The 21,648-nt window shown below is 38.3% G+C and overlaps 1 protein-coding gene across 1 annotated transcript in view; it reads right to left on the bottom strand.

Annotated features, from left to right (window-relative positions):
* Window positions 1-21,648, bottom strand: part of TRIP12 (thyroid hormone receptor interactor 12) — an 86,575-nt gene that overhangs the window by 23,992 nt on the left and 40,935 nt on the right. The window contains exons 5-19 of the mRNA XM_081956358.1: window positions 20,914-21,009; window positions 20,130-20,278; window positions 19,607-19,642; window positions 18,548-18,643; window positions 17,300-17,392; window positions 16,939-17,100; window positions 16,535-16,603; window positions 16,281-16,446; window positions 13,026-13,143; window positions 12,744-12,900; window positions 11,986-12,139; window positions 7,650-7,878; window positions 4,373-4,491; window positions 2,035-2,242; window positions 1,410-1,510 (exon numbers count right to left, since the gene is read on the bottom strand). Coding sequence (XP_081812484.1) covers window positions 1,410-1,510; window positions 2,035-2,242; window positions 4,373-4,491; window positions 7,650-7,878; window positions 11,986-12,139; window positions 12,744-12,900; window positions 13,026-13,143; window positions 16,281-16,446; window positions 16,535-16,603; window positions 16,939-17,100; window positions 17,300-17,392; window positions 18,548-18,643; window positions 19,607-19,642; window positions 20,130-20,278; window positions 20,914-21,009 — 1,953 coding nt within the window. The remainder of the gene's footprint in view (window positions 1-1,409; window positions 1,511-2,034; window positions 2,243-4,372; window positions 4,492-7,649; window positions 7,879-11,985; window positions 12,140-12,743; window positions 12,901-13,025; window positions 13,144-16,280; window positions 16,447-16,534; window positions 16,604-16,938; window positions 17,101-17,299; window positions 17,393-18,547; window positions 18,644-19,606; window positions 19,643-20,129; window positions 20,279-20,913; window positions 21,010-21,648) is intronic.

The following is a 21,648-nucleotide window of genomic DNA, read 5'->3' as shown; positions in this document are numbered from 1 at the left end:
CTGGAAACAACTCATCCCCTAGGATCTGCATTCCTATATCCTACTCTGTTTTATAGCTCTGACTAGCTGACTATCTCTCTCAAGTTTGATTTCCAGACTGCAGTGAACATTTGCCTCCCTCTCTCCCTCTCCTCCCCCCTCTCTGTCTGCTGTTGCAGCTTCTTTTCCAAAATTTGTACAAGTATTCCTTGACTTGCGAAGCACAATTGAGCCCAAACTTAATGTTGCTGAGACAGTTAAGTACATTTTGCCCCATTTTATGACATTTCTTGCCACAGTTGTTAAGTGAATCACTGCGATTGTTTTAATTAGTAACAGAGTTGTTAAATGAATCTGGCTTTCCCATTGACTTTTGCTTGTCAGAAGCTTGCAAAAGGTAATCACATGACCCCAGAATACTCCAATGGTCATACATATGAGTCAGCTGCCAAGCATCTGAATTTTGATCACATGAACATGGGAATGCTGCAATAGTTTGTAACTTCCAACGGTCACTAAATGAGCTGTTGTAAATAAAGGACTACCTGTATTCTATCAATGCCCTACAGTTTGACTCTGGACTTAACTCTAAACCATTTGCGCTTTGCCTAGCTATCAAGACAGACTTTTATTTCCCTGTGTTTTCCAGAGCAAACATGCATCTGAACAGTTAATTTTTTGCAATTCCCTGCAACACTACTCATCAGTAAACCTTTTCTAAATCAAACTGTTGGTGGATGCTCAGTCTGAAACAAGATATCAATCTGGTTTTTAAAAAATATTGTGTGTTTGCATTTAGAAAGGTTTTTTTTTTAATATTAGAAATTTGCTGTTGGTTTCTCCTATTACCATAATACTTTGGGTCACCCAAATGCCATAATTACTGTTTTTTCCCTCCCAAGCAAATCAAGGTAACTGCAAATAAATAATAACAAGCATACAGATATTTAAGAATAAGCCAGGATGTTCCAGATTCTAGCTTCTTATTTCATGTTATGTAACCAACATTTAACTGCTTGCTTGCCCATTCATTTAAATATGTATACTGTTGGTTTCAATGAAGGGACTTACAGCAGTTTACAGCAAAAGCAAAAAGTATGATATTTCTTATCACAAGCTATGATAAGAAATAATAACGCATCTAAGGTAACAGGACTTAAGAGCAGGATTAGAATATCCATGGCATATTTAAAAATTAAATATTTCAAACATTTTAGATGTGAAAAAACCCCTGATGGCATCTGTACATTGAAGAGAAGCCTTATGAAACAGTTTGTATTGTCAAGAAGGGGGAAACCTTGATGTCAGTGAAAGGCTTTTCATAAGTGGGTTATCCCAGCAGTTTCACTTGAGATGGTTTTGTTGGCTGGAAGAAACCTAGATCTCAATTTATTTTAATAATTTACAATACCTGTTTTGACAAAACTTACCTTGATTGTCTACTTTGTCCTCATCTCTGGGAGGTGAATATTTTGGCCTTCGGGGTCCACGTTTTGGCAATCTTTTTCTCTTCAAAACATCACTTAGTCGGCTATTGAATCAAAACACATTATATATCAGGCTTATTAATATGGCTTCACATTTCAACAAATATCAGTTTAAATACATATGGATTTTAAATGATCCTACTAGATATACTTGTCAGCAGCTAACATTTTAACATTTAAGCATTGTTTAGAAGACAAATATCTGCCTTGATACTCAGGTGATTTGTACTACCTTTTCATTTTGTATGGCTTAAAAAAACAGGTTGAGACAGGTTGGCAAATAATTCATTGAATATCAGCTGCTGATATATTTTAAAAGATCAAAGACAGCTAGAACAAAAATGCAGACTTTAAAAAAACAAATGTATGTAGGAGAAAGTCCAAAATTATTACAACAATACTAACATCCAATTATGTTGACTTTTAAAACTCACTCATTAAATACTGAATCATAATGTTCTTCACTCCAATTTTCTTTATATGCAAATAAAGAACAGAAAATCTTGAACCAGTTGATAAGATACCTTAGGAGGATATCTGATTCAGAGACCCAGTCATGTTAACTCACCCCTGTGGACTCAGGTCCAAAGAGTCTTCCCTGCTATGCTGTAAGCTTGGAGAACCTAAGTCTGAAGCAGCATTGCTAGCAGTAGTGGCTGTTCCAGTGCTTACTGTTGTAGTAGCACTAAGTGTTCCTGAGCCATTAGTGCAAGCCTTGGGGGGACTTGTCAGTAAAGCCTCTGATTCTGCTAAATTCTTCACCTGGTGCATAACTCCTGAAAAAGGTGACAGATTTATAGCTCATTAGATTAAAATTTTACTTTTAAGAATTGGATAGAGGCAACATGGTTCAATAATTACTTTAAAAAATAAATAATACAATACAATACAATAGTAGAGTTGGAAGGGACCTTGGAGGTTTTCTAGTCCAACCCCCTGCCTAGGCAGGAAACCCTATACCGTTTCAGACAGATGGCTATCCAACAACTTCTTAAAGACTTCCAGTGTTGGGGCATTTACAACTTCTGGAGGCAAGCTGTTCCACTGATTAATTGTTCTAACTGTCAGGAAATTTCTCCTCAGTTCTAAGTTGCTTCTTTCCTTGATTAGTTTCCACCCATTGCTTCTTGTTCTACCCTCAGGTGCCTTGGAGAATAGTTTGACTCCCTCTTCTTTGTGGCAACCCCTGAGATATTGGAACAATGCTATCATGTCTCCCCTAGTCCTTCTTTCTCTTAAGCTAAACATACCCAGTTCCTGCAACCGTTCTTCATATGTTTTAGTCTCCAGTCCCCTAATCACCTTTGTTGTTCTACTCCGCACTCTTTCTAGAGTCTCCACATCTTTTTTACATCGTGGCGACCAGAACTGAATGCAATATTCCAAGTGTGGCCTTACCAAGGCATTATAAAGTGGTATTAACACTTCACGTGATCTTGATTCTATCCCTCTATTTATGCATGTGCACTCAAAGATCATGATGCCCAGTTTTGTATAGGCTAATGATCACAAGTATTCCAAAGTTATCCTACTTGCAAACAGTGGTACAATAAAATATAATGTAAAATACTTAAATCAAGTTTATCCCACAACAAAAACAAGCAAATGGAAAAAATGAACTTATTCAACCATTATTTGACAACTAACCAAAACAAGAAAACAATTTCCTCTCGTAAATAAAAGTACAGATGTTTCTTGCTGCGGATAGACTCAGAAACAAGCAAGTGTTCCCTAAACCATTTTTCCATATTAAAAATCTACATTTCAAATTCGCTTAGAAGTAGGAAGAAGAAAGAGACGATGTAGTAGGGAATGCAGAGTAAAGACATGTCAATGAGGGTGATGGTATCCAAAATGCTTGGATTTCAAGCCATTTAAAATTTAAAATATCCTGTTTGGACCAACAGCTGGTCTGTGTAAGTACAGACTGTCTGGTTCATTTGGGTTCTGGTTCAAGCTCCAAACACTTTCAAGATGGCTGAAATATTGTTTTAAATTCAAAACAAATTTTTATGAATTCAAAACAGGAAAATTACTTTGATTTTGAAACATTTTTCACAATCTTAAATATATGATGAGAGGTAACATGGTATCATGGTTACCATGTTTTACCATCTTTATCAGCCCTAGACAGGAAATCAAAAATTAACCTGAAAGAAATAATTGCAAACCACCAAGAAAACTGCATAGAACTGTCCAAGAAGTCATCAGAATCATAACTGATTCAAGAGCACTCAAAAGAAACAGATAGCAACTTGTCTTCAGGTTGCCCCTCTTGTATGCAAGTGCTCCTTCTTGAAACTGCTCCTGCAGCTAGGAGATTGAGACAGCTCACTCGGCCCCAAAACCTTTCTGTGGCCAGAAGAGTTGCACTAAATGTTAGTGCTAGAACTGGTGTACCACTAAAGTTCATTAGAAGGATTGAGGGGACCTCAGCCTTGTAAGAGATACAAAAACGACACCTGGTTGAACTAATCCAATTTTATTGTAAGGTTACATTAACAATCTTGTTAGAATAAAAGTACTTATCCCCTCATCTCCCTTTTTAGTGTCTGGAAAACTAGGGAGAGTATGGACTAAATTGCCTTTCATCGGACCATTGTCTACAATATGGGTTTTCTTCCAATCTCCAAAGGTAATTCTCACATATCATTATAGGGAGCTCCATCAAGTCTTTACAGCCTAAGAATCACACAGCATGAAGTTTAATTTTCATTGTTCTACAATACCGAATTTATACTGAATGGAGACACGCTACCAGGAACAGCAGGAGATATCACGCGCACCGCGAATGGCAGCCCAAGGGCTGACAACTAGTTGATTATTACCTTATTATTATCTTTGCATATAATCAAAACTGTATGTAGGATACCAAATACCAGAATCCAGTCAAAAGTTCACATTACCTTCTCTCCTGAAGTAAACACTAAAAATGTCAGGTAATTTTTGCATTAAAATTTCTGCCATCTGAAGGGCTCCAACGACTATCTTAAGATCTTGACTTGATAGCATAGAGGCAATATGACTGTAATAACCAAACAACAAAAAAGAAGATGATGTAAAATGCATATAAAAATGGCTTCCAGGTCTGACAATTTAAGTTTGATAAATTATGTTATTTTAAATAGTGAGCACAATGCAGAAGATGGGAAGGAAAAGTATATTGAAAATAACATTAGCCCTGGACTTTACATTTCTATTGCATACCCAATATACTAATATGCAAGTCCTACAATGGAACAACAAAGTCCTACAATGGAACATGAGTTTGTTTGTTTGTTTGTTTATTATTTGCCGGACTGTACATTTTTCCAAAATAGTGTTTGAAAATAACTATACATTCCTAAATTATTTGTATTTCTTGTCTTTATTGCTGAATATTTGACTCAATTCTCATTGAGAAATAATACAAATTTGAGAAAGAAAATCTATTATTCTTTACTTAGGGAAAACGTAAGATATAGAATTGGGTTGTGTTTTGCACTAATTCTGTATGTAGTTGAGAATTGGTGGCAGGATGCAGCAGGTAAAGTGGTACATGATGGAAGTAAAAGTAAAAAAGTAAAAAGTATAGGGCACACATGAATATACACACACTATACACACACATAGCATTGTACAGATCCCCTAGATACGTTATGTGGAATTTGGGATGCAATGTGGTGTACAGCTATGAAAATTAGCATGTCAAATGATATAATTATTGTGACAGAGAAATGGAAGTAAGTAAATGAGATTTAGCAGAATGTTTTAAACAAATGGGAACATTAAGAAATTTTAAGAAATGCAACTGCTGGTAGAAAGCTGGTAAATAGTATGGTCTATTACAAGGAATGAATATTTGTCAAAATAAGTTGAATTGGGTATGAAGGAGATCCTGCTTCTGCCTGCTTTGTTATGTAGAAGAGCTCGGAATGTCAGGAAAGAAAAGTTATATTGAATGCAATGGAATAAGGAAGAAGTTAGACACCGTAACATGAAGGAATGGGGTAAAAACAAATGAATGCTAAATGAGAATGGGAAAGGAATGCAAAAAATTAGCCAATAAAAAACAAGTTCTCTGAAGTGGTTAGGTGATTCACAGGGAATACCGCATTTTTCGGAGTATAAGATGCACCGGAGTACAAGATGCACCAAGGTTTTGAAGAGGCTTTTTTTTTTAAAAAAAGTAGGTAGGTAGGTAGGTAGGTAGGTAGGTAGGTAGGTAGGTAGGTAGGTAGAGGGATAGAGAGAGAAATACAGTAGGTAGTTAGGGAGAGAGAGAGAGTAGGTAGGTAAGTTGGTAGCTAGCGGGATAGAGAGAGAGAAATACAGTAGGTAGGTAGGGAGAGATAGAGAGTAGGTAGATAGAGGGATAGACAGAAATGCAGTAGGTAGGTAGGGAGAGAGAGAAATACAGTAGATAGATAGATGTTTCCAGGTGTATTTATCAATGTGCTGGAGAAGGAAATCACTGGCAACCTGCAGCACCTAAGATTTGTTTCTGCTGGCACAGCATTTGATCAATGTAATTCTCATCAATCACACTAACTAAAGAGCTTTCTGAAGGGGGGGGGTTGCACTCTGCAAACTTCACGAAAACAGGCCCGTTTTTTTCATATAAAAGGCATCAATAGCCTTGGGGGGGCTTGCAGAGTGCTGGGGGGGGGGCAAAAAAGAGCAAAAAACCCTGTTTTTCGCGAAAACAGGCTGTTTTTTTGTCAAAAGAATTGCATGCATAGCCTTATGGAGGCTTATGGGGGGGCAAAAACACCCCATTTCTTGCTCATTTCTGCCCTCTCCAGCCCCCAGGAGCTGAAAGCCTCCATAAGGCTAGGCACGGCCATTTTGGTGAAGGGGCGGGGCTTCAGGAGGCAAAAAATGCTGTATTCGATGTATAAGATTTTCAGCCTCTTTTTTGAGGAAAAAAGGTGCATCTTATACTCTGAAAAATACGGTAAGTGAAGAATTTGTAATCAACAAATAGAGAAAGGAAAAATGAATGGGTCAAAGAGAAAGAGACAACTGAATTGTGGTTGGATGGACATGAACTTCAAAAAGAAGCTTCAATAAGAAGTTAAAGAATAAATGTAATAAAGAGCATGGTAAGAGAAGCAAAGATGGTTTGCAAGGAGAGACAAATAACACTGATGTGAACTATTGTTACTTATATTTCCTTTTCCTGTCTCACACCTTAAATTTTTTATCCTGCTATTTCTTACTTTTTTTGCATTATTTGTATAATTTCTCATTAGCTCTTTATTTCCTTTGTAGGTGACACTAAAATTTTCCTAAAAGCAATTTGTCAGTAATATGATAGGAAATAAGACTAATTCTGGGACAGCATTTTCCAGTATATTAAACTTGTTAAAGTACAAATCTGAATTCCATAAACAAGCTGAGAAATTTTTTTAGCAAGACCCTGCAAGCTGCAGGAATAAAATTTTGAATGGGAAAATATCAAGATGAGGCGATATGTTGAACATCCTGACCCAATAAGAGAAATGTGTGCTCTAAGATAAAGAGAGATCCAGCTGCAGCTCAAGATACTTATATTTACTACTTATGCGCCCTGCAATATGCAGTGCAAAAACTAATAACGGTACTAGTTTTTTGATCATTTATTCTAAGTAATATTTAGGCAAAAAGACAATGACCTCAATGCCTTTCTCATTCCCACTTGGGAGAATGACAAAATTAAATGAACTACAAAGCTGAAGGTGCAATTTCCTAAGACTATGGGATAATGAACAGAAAATGTGAAAGCCTCAATTATTAATAAAGAAATTAAAGGGGAAGAAGTCTAAAATACACCTTTGCTTTACACTTCTCTTAATAGTAATATTTCCATCAGTAACATCTGACTTTCACTTGGACTCAATCCAATAATTTTAAATAAATGTTTGCATATTACTTTATTACTGTATTAAGCAGGAATATTCTATAATTGGCCTGATTCTACTCAGATAGGAAACATGCTGTATTAATATAAGTAAATGAAGCAGCGGGCACTTAATATTAAATAATAAACATCTAATGTTGATTAAGTAACGTTCTCAACAATTCTCACTGTAGCTATAATTGCCAAATACAGAAACTTTAAACAATTAAATACTTTAATTTAATTATTAAAATTTCAAGACACTGGTTTCAGGAAAACTCAAGTATTTTTTTTAGTATCATTCACAACAAAGATAAAAGTACCTTGACACAGCATGATTTTTCAGTACATCCTTCAGAAGTTCAGCATCAGCAAAATAAATTATTCTAAGAATTGCTCTAAGGCACTTGTGTCTAACAGCAGGTCCGGCTGAAGAACTATACACTTCATAGAGAACACCAAATAAGATTTTAATAAAAGATTTAGCTAGATCTGGATCTTCTTTCATTAGCTGTGCTCGAGCATCATCCTTCTTTGATTCTGGATGTCCGGCTGCAAAAGGATAGATAGAAGTTTAATTATTTGCATTGAGCTAAATGTACACATAGTATTCAATTCGATTCCATTCCATTCCATTTATATATTACAGCATTCTTTTAGAAAACATTTGACACATTTACATTTACAAAAAATATAAATTTCCCAGTAACGGACTAAATTTCAAACAAAGCACTAGGAAATAAATAACCTTTCTTAAAGTTTTGTTGAACATTTATTCATTTTTTATCTTGTCTTTATTACTTTACAACCAACTCAAGGCAGTGAACACACATAATAGTTCTTCCTCTTCCAATTTTCCCCACAATAATTATCCTTTGAAGTAGGTTGGCTGAGGAAGAGAGACTGATTTAAAGTTACTCAGTGTTGCTGTCAATGCTACAACTCACAGTCTCCTAGTTTCTCCAAAGTTGGTGGAGACAGCAGTCATGCATGAGTTAACTCAGCCAGTAATCAATAGGACTGAGTCTACTGATTTGACGTCATAGCCTCTGAGGAGAATCCTCCCGCTTCTTTAGACTCAGTTCGATTGGGACTGGCTGTGCTAATTGCTCCCTCCTCAAATTATTAATTTAAATTGCTGAATTGACTATCTAAAACTTTTATAATTAGCTTATGACTAAAATTTTTCAATTGGGAAATCATCTAAATTACCAATTGGAGGAAGGATCATCGAGGACAGCTCCTCTTGGAGCCAAGGCTTTTTAGCCCTAGGTTGCTGTTGCAAAGAGCGGCCAAGAGAGTTTCTTTCCCTTCAAGGCTTTCAGCCTGCCGGATCTCTCTCTTGCGGCTGGAAGCACTGCCGGGCACTGGTTGTTGGAGGCCACGATTAGCGCTTCCGTCCTTGCCGCCCCGCCGCTGCCACACGCTGCCGCCACCATAAGCACCACTGCCACTTCAAAGCGCCACCGCTGCTGCTTCATCACTGCCGACACCGCTAAACTCCGCCGCCACTAATCATCGCTGCCACCGCTAATCACCACCACTGCTGCTTGCAACACCGAAGCCGCTGCCTCCACCGATTCCGCAGCCTTTCATTCAGGGCCCTTATCGCCTTCATCATTCTGTAGCCTTTTCCACCTCGTGGTGCCTGGTCCATAGGCTTTTGAGCCTCAGTGGCCATTTTGTTTTGGTGCAAAGTCCTCTGGGGGCCATTTTAAGGCTCCTTCTTCAGATCAACCAGGTCGTGAGTACAGGCCCTGGCCTCCTCTCCTGCCCATGAGCCACAGGCTCCTCTAACCACTCAGGCTCCTAATCCTTCCACCGGCTCTCCAGTGCCCAGATCCAACAGGCGCAGGCCTGCCCCAGAGGCTCCAAATATTGAGCCCCCTGCCAAGGTTCCAAGGCCTACTCGTGGGGCCACTGCTAACTCGCCTTCACAGCACGAAGGTGATGCACCACAGGCACCTCCTAGGAAGGCCAGGGCCAAGACCAAACATTCAGAGCCTCATCCTTTCCAGGCCCAAAGGCCTGCTGAGCCTAGCCCTCCTCCTGATTTATCTTCGGATTCAGAGGATGATTTATCTCCTGCAGCATCCATAATCCAACCCAAGAAGGAAAGGACCTGAGGTGATCATGTCTGCAGTGTATAATCTTCTATCTCTACACGCCGAACACATCTCAGGCACAGACAACACCCAGGTTATCCATCACTTTCCTTCTTGGGATCTTGGCAGGGTCCTTAAATACCTCACAGAACACCCTTTGAGCCTCTCAGATCGGCCTCGCTGCAACATCTTACGCTGAAAACAATCTTCCTGGTCATTGTCACATCGGCGCGACGGGTTTCTAAGTTGACAGCCCTTTCTGTCAGATCTGATCTGTGTGTTTTTCATCCAGACCGTGTGGTCCTTTGCCTCAATCCCACTTTTATCCCTAAGGTAAATTTGGTTTTCCATCAGTCTCAAGACCTTACTCTTCCAAATTTCTGTCCCAATCCTACTCATCGGTTCGAATGCAAGTGGCACACGCTGGATGTGCGGCGGGCCCTCAAAATCTATATTACCAGAACAGCTGACTTCAGACACACTGAAGCTCTTTTCATCTCCTTCCATCCCACCAAGAAGGGACTCAAAGCTTCTCCATCCATGGTAGGGCGTTGGATCAGATCTGCCATCTCAAGGGCTTACCTTACTAATCATCTCTCTCCTGCAACCAACATCACGGCTCATTCAACGTGTAGTGCGGCTACCTCGGCGGCTTGGACCACACAAGCCTCGGTAGAGGAAATCTGCAGAGCGGCTGCTTGGACTACTCTGACTCCTTTTATCCGTCACTACCGGGTGGCTAGATACGCTTCAGCAGATGCAGCTTTCGGAAGACGGGTGCTCCAGCACGTTCTTCCTTCTTCTGCCTCCTAGGCCAATCTCATGCCCTCCCAGGGACCATCCTAGCTTTGGTACGTCCCATGCATGACTGCTGCCTCCACCAACTTTGGAGAATGGGGCATTGGTTCTTACCTGATACGCCCCTTCTCTGGGCAGGTGGAGACAGCAGTCATCCCCACCCTCTCTTTCTGTGTGGGCCTAGTTCGCAGAAGGGCAGTAATGTGATAATCTGGAGATGTGAATGTCGAGAGCAACCTATTAGAGCACAGCAGCCTACTTATCTCCTTCGTCAAAGAAGCTGGAGGACTCTCCTCAGAGGCTATGACGTCAAATCAGTAGACTCAGTCCTATGCATGACTGCTGTTTCCACCTGCCCAGAAAAGGGGCGTATCAGGTAAGAACCAACGCCCCATTTTAGACCAGAGGTTCCCAAACTTGGCAACTTGAAGACTTGCTGGCTGTGCTGGCTGGAGAATTGTGGGAGTTGAAGTCTATAAGTCTTAAAGTTGCCAAGTTTGGGGGCCTCTGTTCTAGACCAACATCTTAACTATTACACCAAGCTAATGCTCAATGTTTTAGAAAAGAATATAGATCATAAGAAATGAAGGACATATTTAAAATATAAATAAAACAGTCAAATTCAAATAATATTCAAATAAATAAACATGGGGTCTAAAACATAATAGTTTTGTAATATAGCCTTAACTAGTTACAAAGTTATGGCATACATCACTTCTGTAGTCTGTAACCAAGCACTGGCGAGTTCACTTATCTCTCTAACTCCATACTGAAAGAAATATTCTCCCTTGGGATTTGAAATATAGCATTCTACCACCACTGAGTGAGATCCAACAGAATAGCACAAATTTCAGTATAATTTACCGTATTTTTCAGAGTATAAGACACACCTTTTTCCCTCAAAAAAGAGGGTGAAAATCTGAGTGTGTCTTATACACAGAATACCGCATGTTTGGCCTACCGAAACCCCACCCCCTTTGCAAAAATGGACATGCAGAGGGTTTGGGAGGCTTGCAAAGTGCTCCTGGGAGCTGGGGAGGGTAAAAATGAGCAAACGGGCCGTTTTTGCTCATTGTTGCCTCTCCCCCCCCCCCCCCGGAGCACTCTTCCAGCACGCCCCCCTCCTTTTTTGTGTGTGGCTAAACCTGCTAATTGAAACCCCTGGGATATATGCAGTTCAATAATTTACTAGCATGCCTTCTACAAGATATTAGTAACCCAAGATGGGATCTGCTTTTTGAATTATGAATATATAAAGCTAGTGGATTTACTCCAGGTAGATTAACAGCTTGGACCACTAACAGGGATACCACTGCTCAACTACATCTCCTTTAGAGCAAGAGACTCTGACAAAAATTACTTACACTCTCATTCCGTGCTGATTGGGCTATTGCAATGTATTCTACCTGAAGTTACATTTAAATATAAAGCAATTTAAGCATTTTGTGGGAAGTGCACTGGCTTCCAACATTTCTGAGTAAAATTATCGCCCTTTGCTATATTGACACAGGATACCTACAAAATTATCTCCTCCAAGGTGAAATAAATTTAGACAATAGCATTAATACTGGTCTTCAGTAAGCTTTTAAAAAATTTTATTGCTATTTTTACAGTTTTTTGCTATTTCATTGTAACCATGTGGAATTGGAATATGGAATGGTGGCTGCATAGAAAACTAGAAATAAATGTATGAAAAAATAAATTGTAAGACTACACAGGAAGCACTCTTCAGTGACAAAAATAAAATAGTGCTTACTAGTACTGGTATTGGCTAGAGGATTGGGTTTTCTCTGAATGGCACGTGCTGTTCCAGTATCCTCATTGATCTGCTGCATAGAATTAAAGTCAATTGTATAAACACGCCCCAATGTAGACAGACTTATTTCATCTTCACCAACCTGATGAGCTGCCTGAGAACAAATATATAAATTTAAATACAAGTACAAATTATTTTAGGACAACTTCCTCTTCTTCCTACCCAGCAACACATTTCTAAGAAATCACAGAATGCTTTAAATGGCTTAATTCACACACAACACTAAACGATAGTGGGTGTGTTATTTGCTTCTGCAGGATTTTTTTAAACCACCATTTTGGCTTAATGTCAAATGGAAATCAGGTCTATGAGTTCATGTAACTTTATATGTGACTAATATCAGAATAATACTTTTAAAAGTGTATTGGCTTTTTTAAAAAATTGTTTAACCATCTTGATTTTATTTAATCTATCCCGTGATCCTGCTGATGGACAGTAGAGACATCTTTTCAACAGCAATAAATATAATATTAGGAAGAAATACTTTTTAATCATACAGATAAAGTAAACAAATGATTCAGTAATTTATGAATATTAAATTCGTAAGTATCACATCTTGCCAACTAGCTAATTCCGAACATCTACCTGCAATTCGTAATTGAAATTTGATTAGTTGTTGTTACATTTATGACAGTGGCTGATAAGTGATGTCCAACCCCCTATATAAAATGCAGTTGTTTATATGCTGATGTTACTACCTCAATTATCCGGCTATCAATTCTGTTATAGGGATGCCAGAGACCCCTGTCATCTCGCCACTGCCATATTGCACCATCTGTGTTTTGCGCGTTTCCTTTCTTTAGCATAGTGTCAACAGCAAAAATTCCTTCTTTAGGTAAGCATGGCATCAATTCACTAAAAAGAACAAGTCAACATTTTAACAGTAAATGTGTGTTTTAGTAACAGCATTCATCTCATTTTAGGTATTATGAAATATGATCCTGGACAAAAACTGAATAATAATTTCAGATGAAACCTACCAGATAAGTGAAGTAAGTTCATACAGTTCTTGAGGACTTCTTGGAACAAGATCAATTTGTTCCTGACAACTCCCATTTGAGGCTCCACAAAGGAGAAAGTGAAGAGTTTCTGCAATATCTTTAATAAAAACCACACAATTAGAATATTAGTTTCTGCTGTAATGTATAACCAACATGTTGCTTTGAAAACATATATTAGGCAGATTTACATGATGTAAATCATATGGAAGATCTGTGGGGAAATGGTTATATATGCTAGTTTTACATCTACATGGGGTAGGATTTTTTGTGGCTTATGCAAACCCAGATTATTTGTTGATGATTCCATAAATTCACTTGTGAAATGCTATGAATCTGCTGGAATCAATAGCCTTTAAACAACTGTGTTTGATAAAATAAACAAATGCAATGTCAGAACATAAATAAATTGGATATGCTACGCAAACCCAACTTTTAGCTGTATGAATTAGGTACCTAGACACAACAATTGAAAAAAAGCATAACAACAACACTGATTACTTCACATGCCCTTGAAGGCAGAAAGACATGACACACTGAAAGATAGGCATTGTTTTCTTTCTGTATGTTTGTTTAGGCAAGTGTCATGACATATAACAATTGAAAGATATATTGTGGCCGTCTCAAAAATTTTGCAATCATCAAATTTTTTTTAGAATGAGGCTCTTCTGTACAAATATACATGTGTTTTTCCCCGGAAATGTGAACATTTACAGAATGGAAGAAAAAGGAAGACGAGAAAGGAAGCATTTATATAAAAGCAATTATGTCAATAGCTACTTTAAACCACTTCATTCTACTCTCCATCCATTAATTTTTCCCAAAAAAAAAATAGTTTTGCAAAACAGAGTTTAGTGCAGTGAAAGTTGTTGAATTTTGATTATGCCAAAGCTACTCCTGCATTAGAACAATATTTTCCCCATTACATTCTCTGTAGCTAATGGCATATAGACATCCAGTTCCAGTTCAGGCTTTAAAAGTTTATAATTTTTTTTCATGATCTATTTCAGTCAAATATTAGGCTGGGATTTGACAAAGAAATTGCTTTTATGGTCTGTCTGATGTCACTGAGAGATAATAAAGATCCTGATGAACTTTTTAAATACCTCAAGTGATTTGCTATGTTGTTCTTTTGCAGAGACTTAATATTGGGGTCCTACTTTCTTCTAGTTCCCCAATCTTCTGACACCAGATTCATAATTAATTTTGTGGCCCAATCCAAACAAATAGTTTGCACTTTGAACACTTTCATTACTTGGCATGATACTGATATATATTGCCACAGATCTTTGGAGTCTCTTTTCTAAGGCTACCCACTAAATAAAACTTAGTACAGTATGTGTGGAGTCTTGGTGCTCTGCGAGCTTTGTTATTTTCTTGCAGAGGTTTCTTTATCTGGCTAGATAACAACTTCGGTGCTGGAAGGAAATGGAGTTTGCTCTCTGTTTATATAGTCACTTAGCCTGTCAGGGTTGATGGGGGTGTTGTTTTCTCCTTGGTAGTTCCTTGATTAAGCTATTGCTTACTGCTTGTTTGTCTGACTTGCTAATTCCTTTATTAGGATATTATTTACTTCTTGTTTGTCTTAATCTTTATCTAGGTATTGATTGCTGGCAAGGAGTGTTCCGATCATTTTTGTTTGCTTTTTAACTTTTTAATTATCTGTTTTGAATAGTATGTAAAAGTGGTTTATCTCTATGTCTCTGCTGATTTGTCTGAATGCCAAGCTTCCAAGAATTCCCTAATGTTTTTAGATTTCACCTGGTTTAGCTTCTTAACAGATTTCCAGTTGAAACTATGGCTAACTGTCCATATGTTCTGAAATTTAGGAATTTTTATTGTATATTCTGTCTTTCCTACATAGTAGCTGTTATAGCTCTTACATGTGTTGTACATGACTTCTGGTTTCTTCTTTCTTTGATTACTGGATAGTTTGGTTTATTTTAGATGATTTGGAGGCTTTTCATTGGTTTATGTACTATGGTAGTGCCATGTGGTTGTACTAGTCTCTGTTGCTTCGCAATGTATTTGATGTGTGGCAGTGTTATCCTTTTCATAACTCGTGTTGGTTACGCTGTAGTGGGTTGAATAGTAAGGCACTCTTTGATAAAGTTGTGTGGCTATCCTTCTTGTTGGAAGGTGTATAAGTGGTCTGCTTTATTCTTCTGGCATTCTAAGTTGTTGCAGTATGTTTCTGCTCATGTATATTATGTTTTTACCTAGTTCCACCAGTGGGACGTGAGCTTGTTACTTTGGTAGTGGAGCACTTGGTTAGTATGGATGGTTTTTCAATACACTGGGACTTCTAATTTGCCACCATTTTGTTGCTGATAAGGATATCCAGGAAGACTACTGGTTAGTCTTTAACTTATGGCCATTAGTTGGTCTGGAATTATGGCAGCTCATAAAGGACTTCCAACCACCGCAAAGCATTGCAGTCACATGATTGCAATGTGGGTGCTTGGCAACCTGTTTGCCTTTACAACAAGTTGCCAAGCGCCGTTTTGATCATGTAATCCCCTTTTGCAATCTTCTCTGCCAGATTCCTCAGAACATCAAAGGGGAAACTCTCAGGGAAGGGAGCAAACTGTTCCCACCTGTTCCGAAGACTCACTCTTGTCTCTGAGGGCTGGCTAAAAGGGAGTCCCTTGGCATGCAGCTCTTTTAGCCAGTCCCCAATGAGAGGGAGCCAAAATCCAAGCAGAAAGGCAGCATGCTACTGCAAAGAAGGAGAGTTATGTCAGGGAAGACCCTGGGATGCCCAACAAAGGCCATGCTTGTCTCTCCCTCAGGGGCTGAAAATCCTGCTTGGATTGTGGGAGGGAGGATTTTCAGCTCTTGAGTGAAGCCACCAGGATCCCCCCTATTCCGAGTCACCCCACACAAATTACTTGGCATTTAACTATCACAACCAGGCATGCTGAGATTGTAGTGGTTGACAAAAGCAGTCATGTGGGCAACTTACTGCTTTTATTCTATTGTTTTCGGCTTTAACAATTATGTTACTAACTTTCTCTACTGCCAGAACAGTCTTGCCATGTAATGGACTATGCTAATATCAATAAACATATCATCAAGAAATGTGCTGTAGTACCCTTGTCAGCTTCTCAAAAATAATTTCTATTGCTACCCTATGCATCATCCTTTCCCCAGCTTGGCATTATTTACTGATTCGTTGGACTTCATCTATAAAAACTACCAGCTAGTAAAACAAAAATAATTGACGCAAGAACTTACTTTGCTTCATAAGCTGAACTGCTAGCATAGGACAGTTGGAACACATTAGAGAAAACATGCGCACCACCATGATGAACATCCCTGAGCTCAGTATTGGAGGAGTCACTACTAGGAGTTGTTGAATGTTTGTAAGCAAATCCTTAGAAGCAACCTGCTGCAGCAAATTCTTTGAGAAAAGGAAGAAAAATTATTAATACTCCATATAATCAAACCTTTTTTAAGATTATGCTGAAGAGGGGAAAAAAAGACGCTACCTCTTCATGTTGGAAGTTGTCCACCAAACGTGCAAAGCAAAGGCAAGTGCTTTCTACTGACTTTTTATCCTATAAGGTTTGAATACAAATATTATGTTTTAATATACAAATATACAATGTCAGGCATATCATAACTGAAATCCTGGAAAATGTCACTAAGAACTTAAAGATAGCGACCAAGAAATAAGCAAAAGCTTCTAACTTAACTTATCATAAGAAAAAAAGCCCAAAAACCTGAAACAAATTGATTTTTTATTTTGGCTGTAAAGTTAGGTTGATATCAAGTATTTCTCCCATAACGGATCTCACTATCATTTAGAATTACAGGAAATTCTGCATGAAATATCTTGAACTGTACAACATGAAAGCCTTAAACCATACAACAGTTCAAAGGATTTTCCAACCTGGTGGGTTAGCCTTTGGGTAAGCAGTGGAAGAGAATCTGCAACAAAGTGAAACTCATCAGGAGTGATGCTCTGGCAGCAATTGGCAGCAATAGCTAATGCATTCCTCTGAGCATTTATGCTGAAAAACTCCAGGTACAGCAAACAGTCTGCTAAGCCTCCCTATAAAAACAAAAGTTTACAAAAATGTTTGAGTCATAAGAGACTTCAGCTCATCCAGGGAGGGAGGGGAAGGGAGAGAGAAAGGGGAGGGGAGAGAGGGAGGGATTTTGATTTCTGGGAGTCTTTATTTGCTTGAAGAGAAAACCATGGTAATGATCGTTATAAAAATAACTTTTTTTAAATTGGAAGCAATACTTACTGCCTGCAAAATAGCTTTACTGTGTCTGCGTGATAACATCTCCAAGGCAGTCAATGCTTGTTCTGCCACATCAATACACTGAATAACTTGAAGCTGGAACAAATGAAAATTATTTAAGTCATATGCAATGAATCGAGATAACTGTCTAAAATAGCAAAACACTTCCAAATGCTCAATGTTCATCTTATGTAATAAATCATTTACATTTTAAATTCATATTTTTCTTCTCGTTCATTTTAGCAGTTTTTAAAGGGCATTTCAAAATACCTTGAAGCCTAAAATATATAAGGACCAGAAATTCTAAAAGAAAACTCAAACTATTTCCTGAACTTAACTTATGATCAAAACACCCAATTAGTTATTCTGTTTATCATTAGCTGCCACTCCCTCGGACACACATGGATAATCTCAAAATCTAAGGGAAAAATCTAGAACAGTCCTTTCCAAACTTGGATAAATTACCTAAAATTAGATAAAAGTTGGGTAACAACACACAAATCATTACTCGATAACAAGAGGAAAATTTAAATTGGCTTATAGTATTTTAGCTATATTACAAGGACTTTCTAATAAATCGTTTCAGGCAAAGAAGTTTGGGAAGCACTGATCTAGATTTAAAAAGTTGATCTACTAGAATTTATACTAGATTTGGGGAGAATATATTGACGTGTATCATAAATATACATTAACACCATGATAACATGTCTGGCTACAAATCAGAAAGAAATATAAGAAAACAATTAAATAAGCCAAAGATAATTAATCAATATTATAAAGGATACAAGGAATATATTTCAAGCTTCCTTTGGGTCCAGATAAACACTGTTTTGGATAACTGCTACATTTAGAAAGATTACTAGACAAAAAAATCTAAATTTTACAATTTATCTGATCAATACTAGACAGACTTCACATTTCTATATCTAAACTTTTTCAAAACTCATTTTCTATTCTTAAATATGCTAGTTTTATATTTTTAGGGCTCCTGCTCGATCCCTACTATACATGGCATTAAGGTTTAAATGATACTAGACATGAAAGAACGATTAAGAACATTAATCGATTAAGAACGATGAAGAAGCTATAAATACAAAGTATAATATTATTTACTTCTCAAAAGAACTTATAGGAAATTCTGAATTCCTGTATCACAATCAGGCTAGTATTAAGTACAGCCAATGAACAATGACTTTGAGAACATTAATTGACAATGTCTTTTATTGCAATTCTTGATTGATCAGTTTTTACCTTCTCCAAAAAAACAGGAATTGCATCCACCACAACTGCAGATGATCTGGGAAGTGCTTCCATCATATAGGTTAAGGCTCGACAAGCATGATTCATCTGTGAAAGCAATCAAATGCAAAAACAGTCCTGCCAGATCACACCAAAAACTTATTTATTTTGACCCAGTATGTTCTTTCATAGTATAGCTAACTAGAAATCCCAAAGCAGCTCAAAAGCAGAACATTAAATCAATATTTATCCTTCTTACTGCTAGTTCCTATAGGCATTGTTTTAAAGACAAAATGTTCTAATCTTAAATCTAAATCTAGCTCATTTAGACATTTGCCCTGAAAATGTAGGGCAGTGATGGTGAACCTTTTTTGGCTCGCGTGCCACAAGTGGGGGGAGAGCAGGGGGGTCGAGTGCGGGCGTGCCGCACCCATAATGCAACATGCGACCCCCCCAGTGCGCATGCGCGCAAAACGCGTGAACCCCCCTCCATTTTTACATGCTTTTTTCGCCCTCCCCAGGCTCCAGGGGCTTTATAGGAGCCCTGGGAGGGCGAAAAGAGCCTCCCCTGACCCCCCAGAGGCCCTCCGGAGGCTTCAGGGACTGTCCGGCGGCTTCCCTGAAGCCTTCCGAGCGCTTAAAACCACCCTCCGAGCAAACAGGAAGTGACTTCCGGGTTGCTCAGAGGGTCGTTTTAAGCGCTCCGAAGGCATCAGGGAAGCCTCCGGACGGTCCCTGAAGCCTTCGGAGCGCTTAAAACCACCCTCCGAGCAAACCGGAAGTCACTTCCGGTTTGCTCGGAGGGTGATTTTAAGCGTTCCGAAGGCTTCAGGGACGGTCCCTGAAGCCTCCGGGGGGGGGCTCGTTTCGCCCTCCCCAGGCTCCTATAAAGCCTCTGGAGCCTGGGGAAGGCGAAAAATAGCTTTTAAAAAGGTGAACTCAGCTGGCCAGCTGACAGGGCAGCGCCTCACGTGCCCTGACAAATGGCTCCGTGTGCCACTTGTGGCACGCGTGCCATAGGTTCGCCATCACGGATGTAGGTTATACAAAATTTCAAGATGAAATACTCACAATGTCGAAGTTGTGCTCCATCTGTAGCAAAGTTATCTGTAAATAATAGAAAAAATAGTCTTTATTGATTTATATTGTCCCTTTCCTTCAAAAATGTAATGCAGCAAGTTTATTTATATTATGTGTATGTCTTTACAGTTTATACAATCTTCCCAATTAGCACTCTCAGTAATAGGTTAATGAAGTGTGCATTGCATTACATTAAGCAGACAACAATCAGGTGACACAAAAATTACAGCTGTCGCCCAGAAAGGCCTGTAAAAAAGTATTTCTAAAATTCAGCACTTCCCCATCTCTGAACAATTTATGTTTCTATTTTAGGTACATAGTTGTATTATTTTAAGATAGTTGAAGAATTACTCTAACAGTTCTTACGTTTTTATGCTATGGACCCCTTCAAATAAGTAAGAAAAGGAAAAATTTGCTTCCATTTATGTACATATTTCAATTGATCCACTTGGTCTTTCATGAAATTACAATGAACCAAAGGTAAAAGTTGATATGAATTAATGAATGTGCTTACCAGAGCTGGAACAACACTCTTGACTGGAAAACCTCCTAAAGTTTCTTCATTACCCATGACCAATAGCTGACACATTTCTATCACTGACTGTAACTGCTGGCTTTCATCAGTGGCCTGAAGCCCTTGTAGAAGTTGCTGAGCTTTAGAACCTAAAAGAGAAAGAAAAATAAAAAAGGAAGAAAGGGGAAGGGAAAGTAAGAAAAATCAAAGCATATTAAGAACCGTGGTGGCGCAGTGGTTAGAATGCAGTATTGCAGGTTAATTCTGTTGGCTGCTGACTGTTAGCAGTTCAAATCTTAACCTGCTCAAGGTTGACTCAGACTTCCATCCTTCTGAGGTTGGTAAAATAAGGACTCAGATTGTTGGGGGCAATATGCTGACTCGTAAACTAGAGAGGCCTGTAAAGCACTATGAAGTGGTATATAAGTCTAAGTGCTATTACTATTTTTTCACATTTTTACAACAGGTATTTGATTATAATAGATAACTTTATTTGTTCCTTATTAAAAATTACAATGAGAACCCAATAAACTTAATTCATCACCACCCCATGCCAGCTTCATCAACATCCTTGACCCAGCCGGGGGGGCGGGGGGGGAGCCAGTCTTTACTGTCTTCTTGAAAGTTAATAGGGTGGGATCCATGGATATCTCCAACTGTTGCATTTGGCAGGTGCCATCACAGTATTTGATAAGAATTTAAGGTTTGTCTATAATCAATTGATTATATGAATGAAGACTCACTATCTTAAAGTACTGTAAAATATGCAAATCAGTCTACTTACTAGCTCCACTTCCAATTGTTCTGTGGAATAGCTGAGACATTCGAGGACCAAGAGGACCAAACAGATGTGGAGGGAGTCCTCTAGCTTCTAACAAAGCTAGAAATTTTAAAAAAATGTAAATCTGTTCATTAAACTGTTTATATTATATTGCAAGCTATGATTTGCATAATATAAAATTTCATTTTGTAGCATTTCAATGGTTGAAACTTATGCTGCACTTTTATTCTACAAGATTAATTATTATTAGGCCCAGTTATATATTTCACTTTTGCAGAATCCTAGACATAAAGCAATTTTCTCTTGAATGCCCCTAACATTGTAATTTGTCACCATGCAGTTTTAATGACCAGACATCTGTTTGTTTCTGCACAAAGTTTTACATTTTGTAAAATTTTGAAATAGTCCTGTTAGATCAGGGGTGTCTAAACTTGGGAACTTTAAGACTTGTGGACTTCAACTCCCAGAATTCCCCAGCCAGCCAGCCCAGGGAATTCTGGGAGTTGAAGTCCACAAGTCTTAAAGTTCCCAAGTTTGGACACCCCTGTGTTAGATAAATCCTACTTTACCCTTTACTTGTCTAAGCCAAAATCAAGGAAACCTGCTCTTCTTCCATATTAAAAATAGCAAAATTTGAATGGAAAATTTACATCACTATGAATAATAATGGCTTTTGATTTCCAAGAACTTTAATAGGCATGCCAATAGTCAAGAATGTTAAGAATAGGAGTACAAACA

This window comes from Natrix helvetica, assembly GCF_964273705.1.
Source record: "Natrix helvetica genome assembly, chromosome: 5".
Lineage (NCBI taxonomy): Eukaryota > Metazoa > Chordata > Lepidosauria > Squamata > Natricidae > Natrix > Natrix helvetica.
This window is presented reverse-complemented; position numbering and strand designations above follow the sequence as displayed.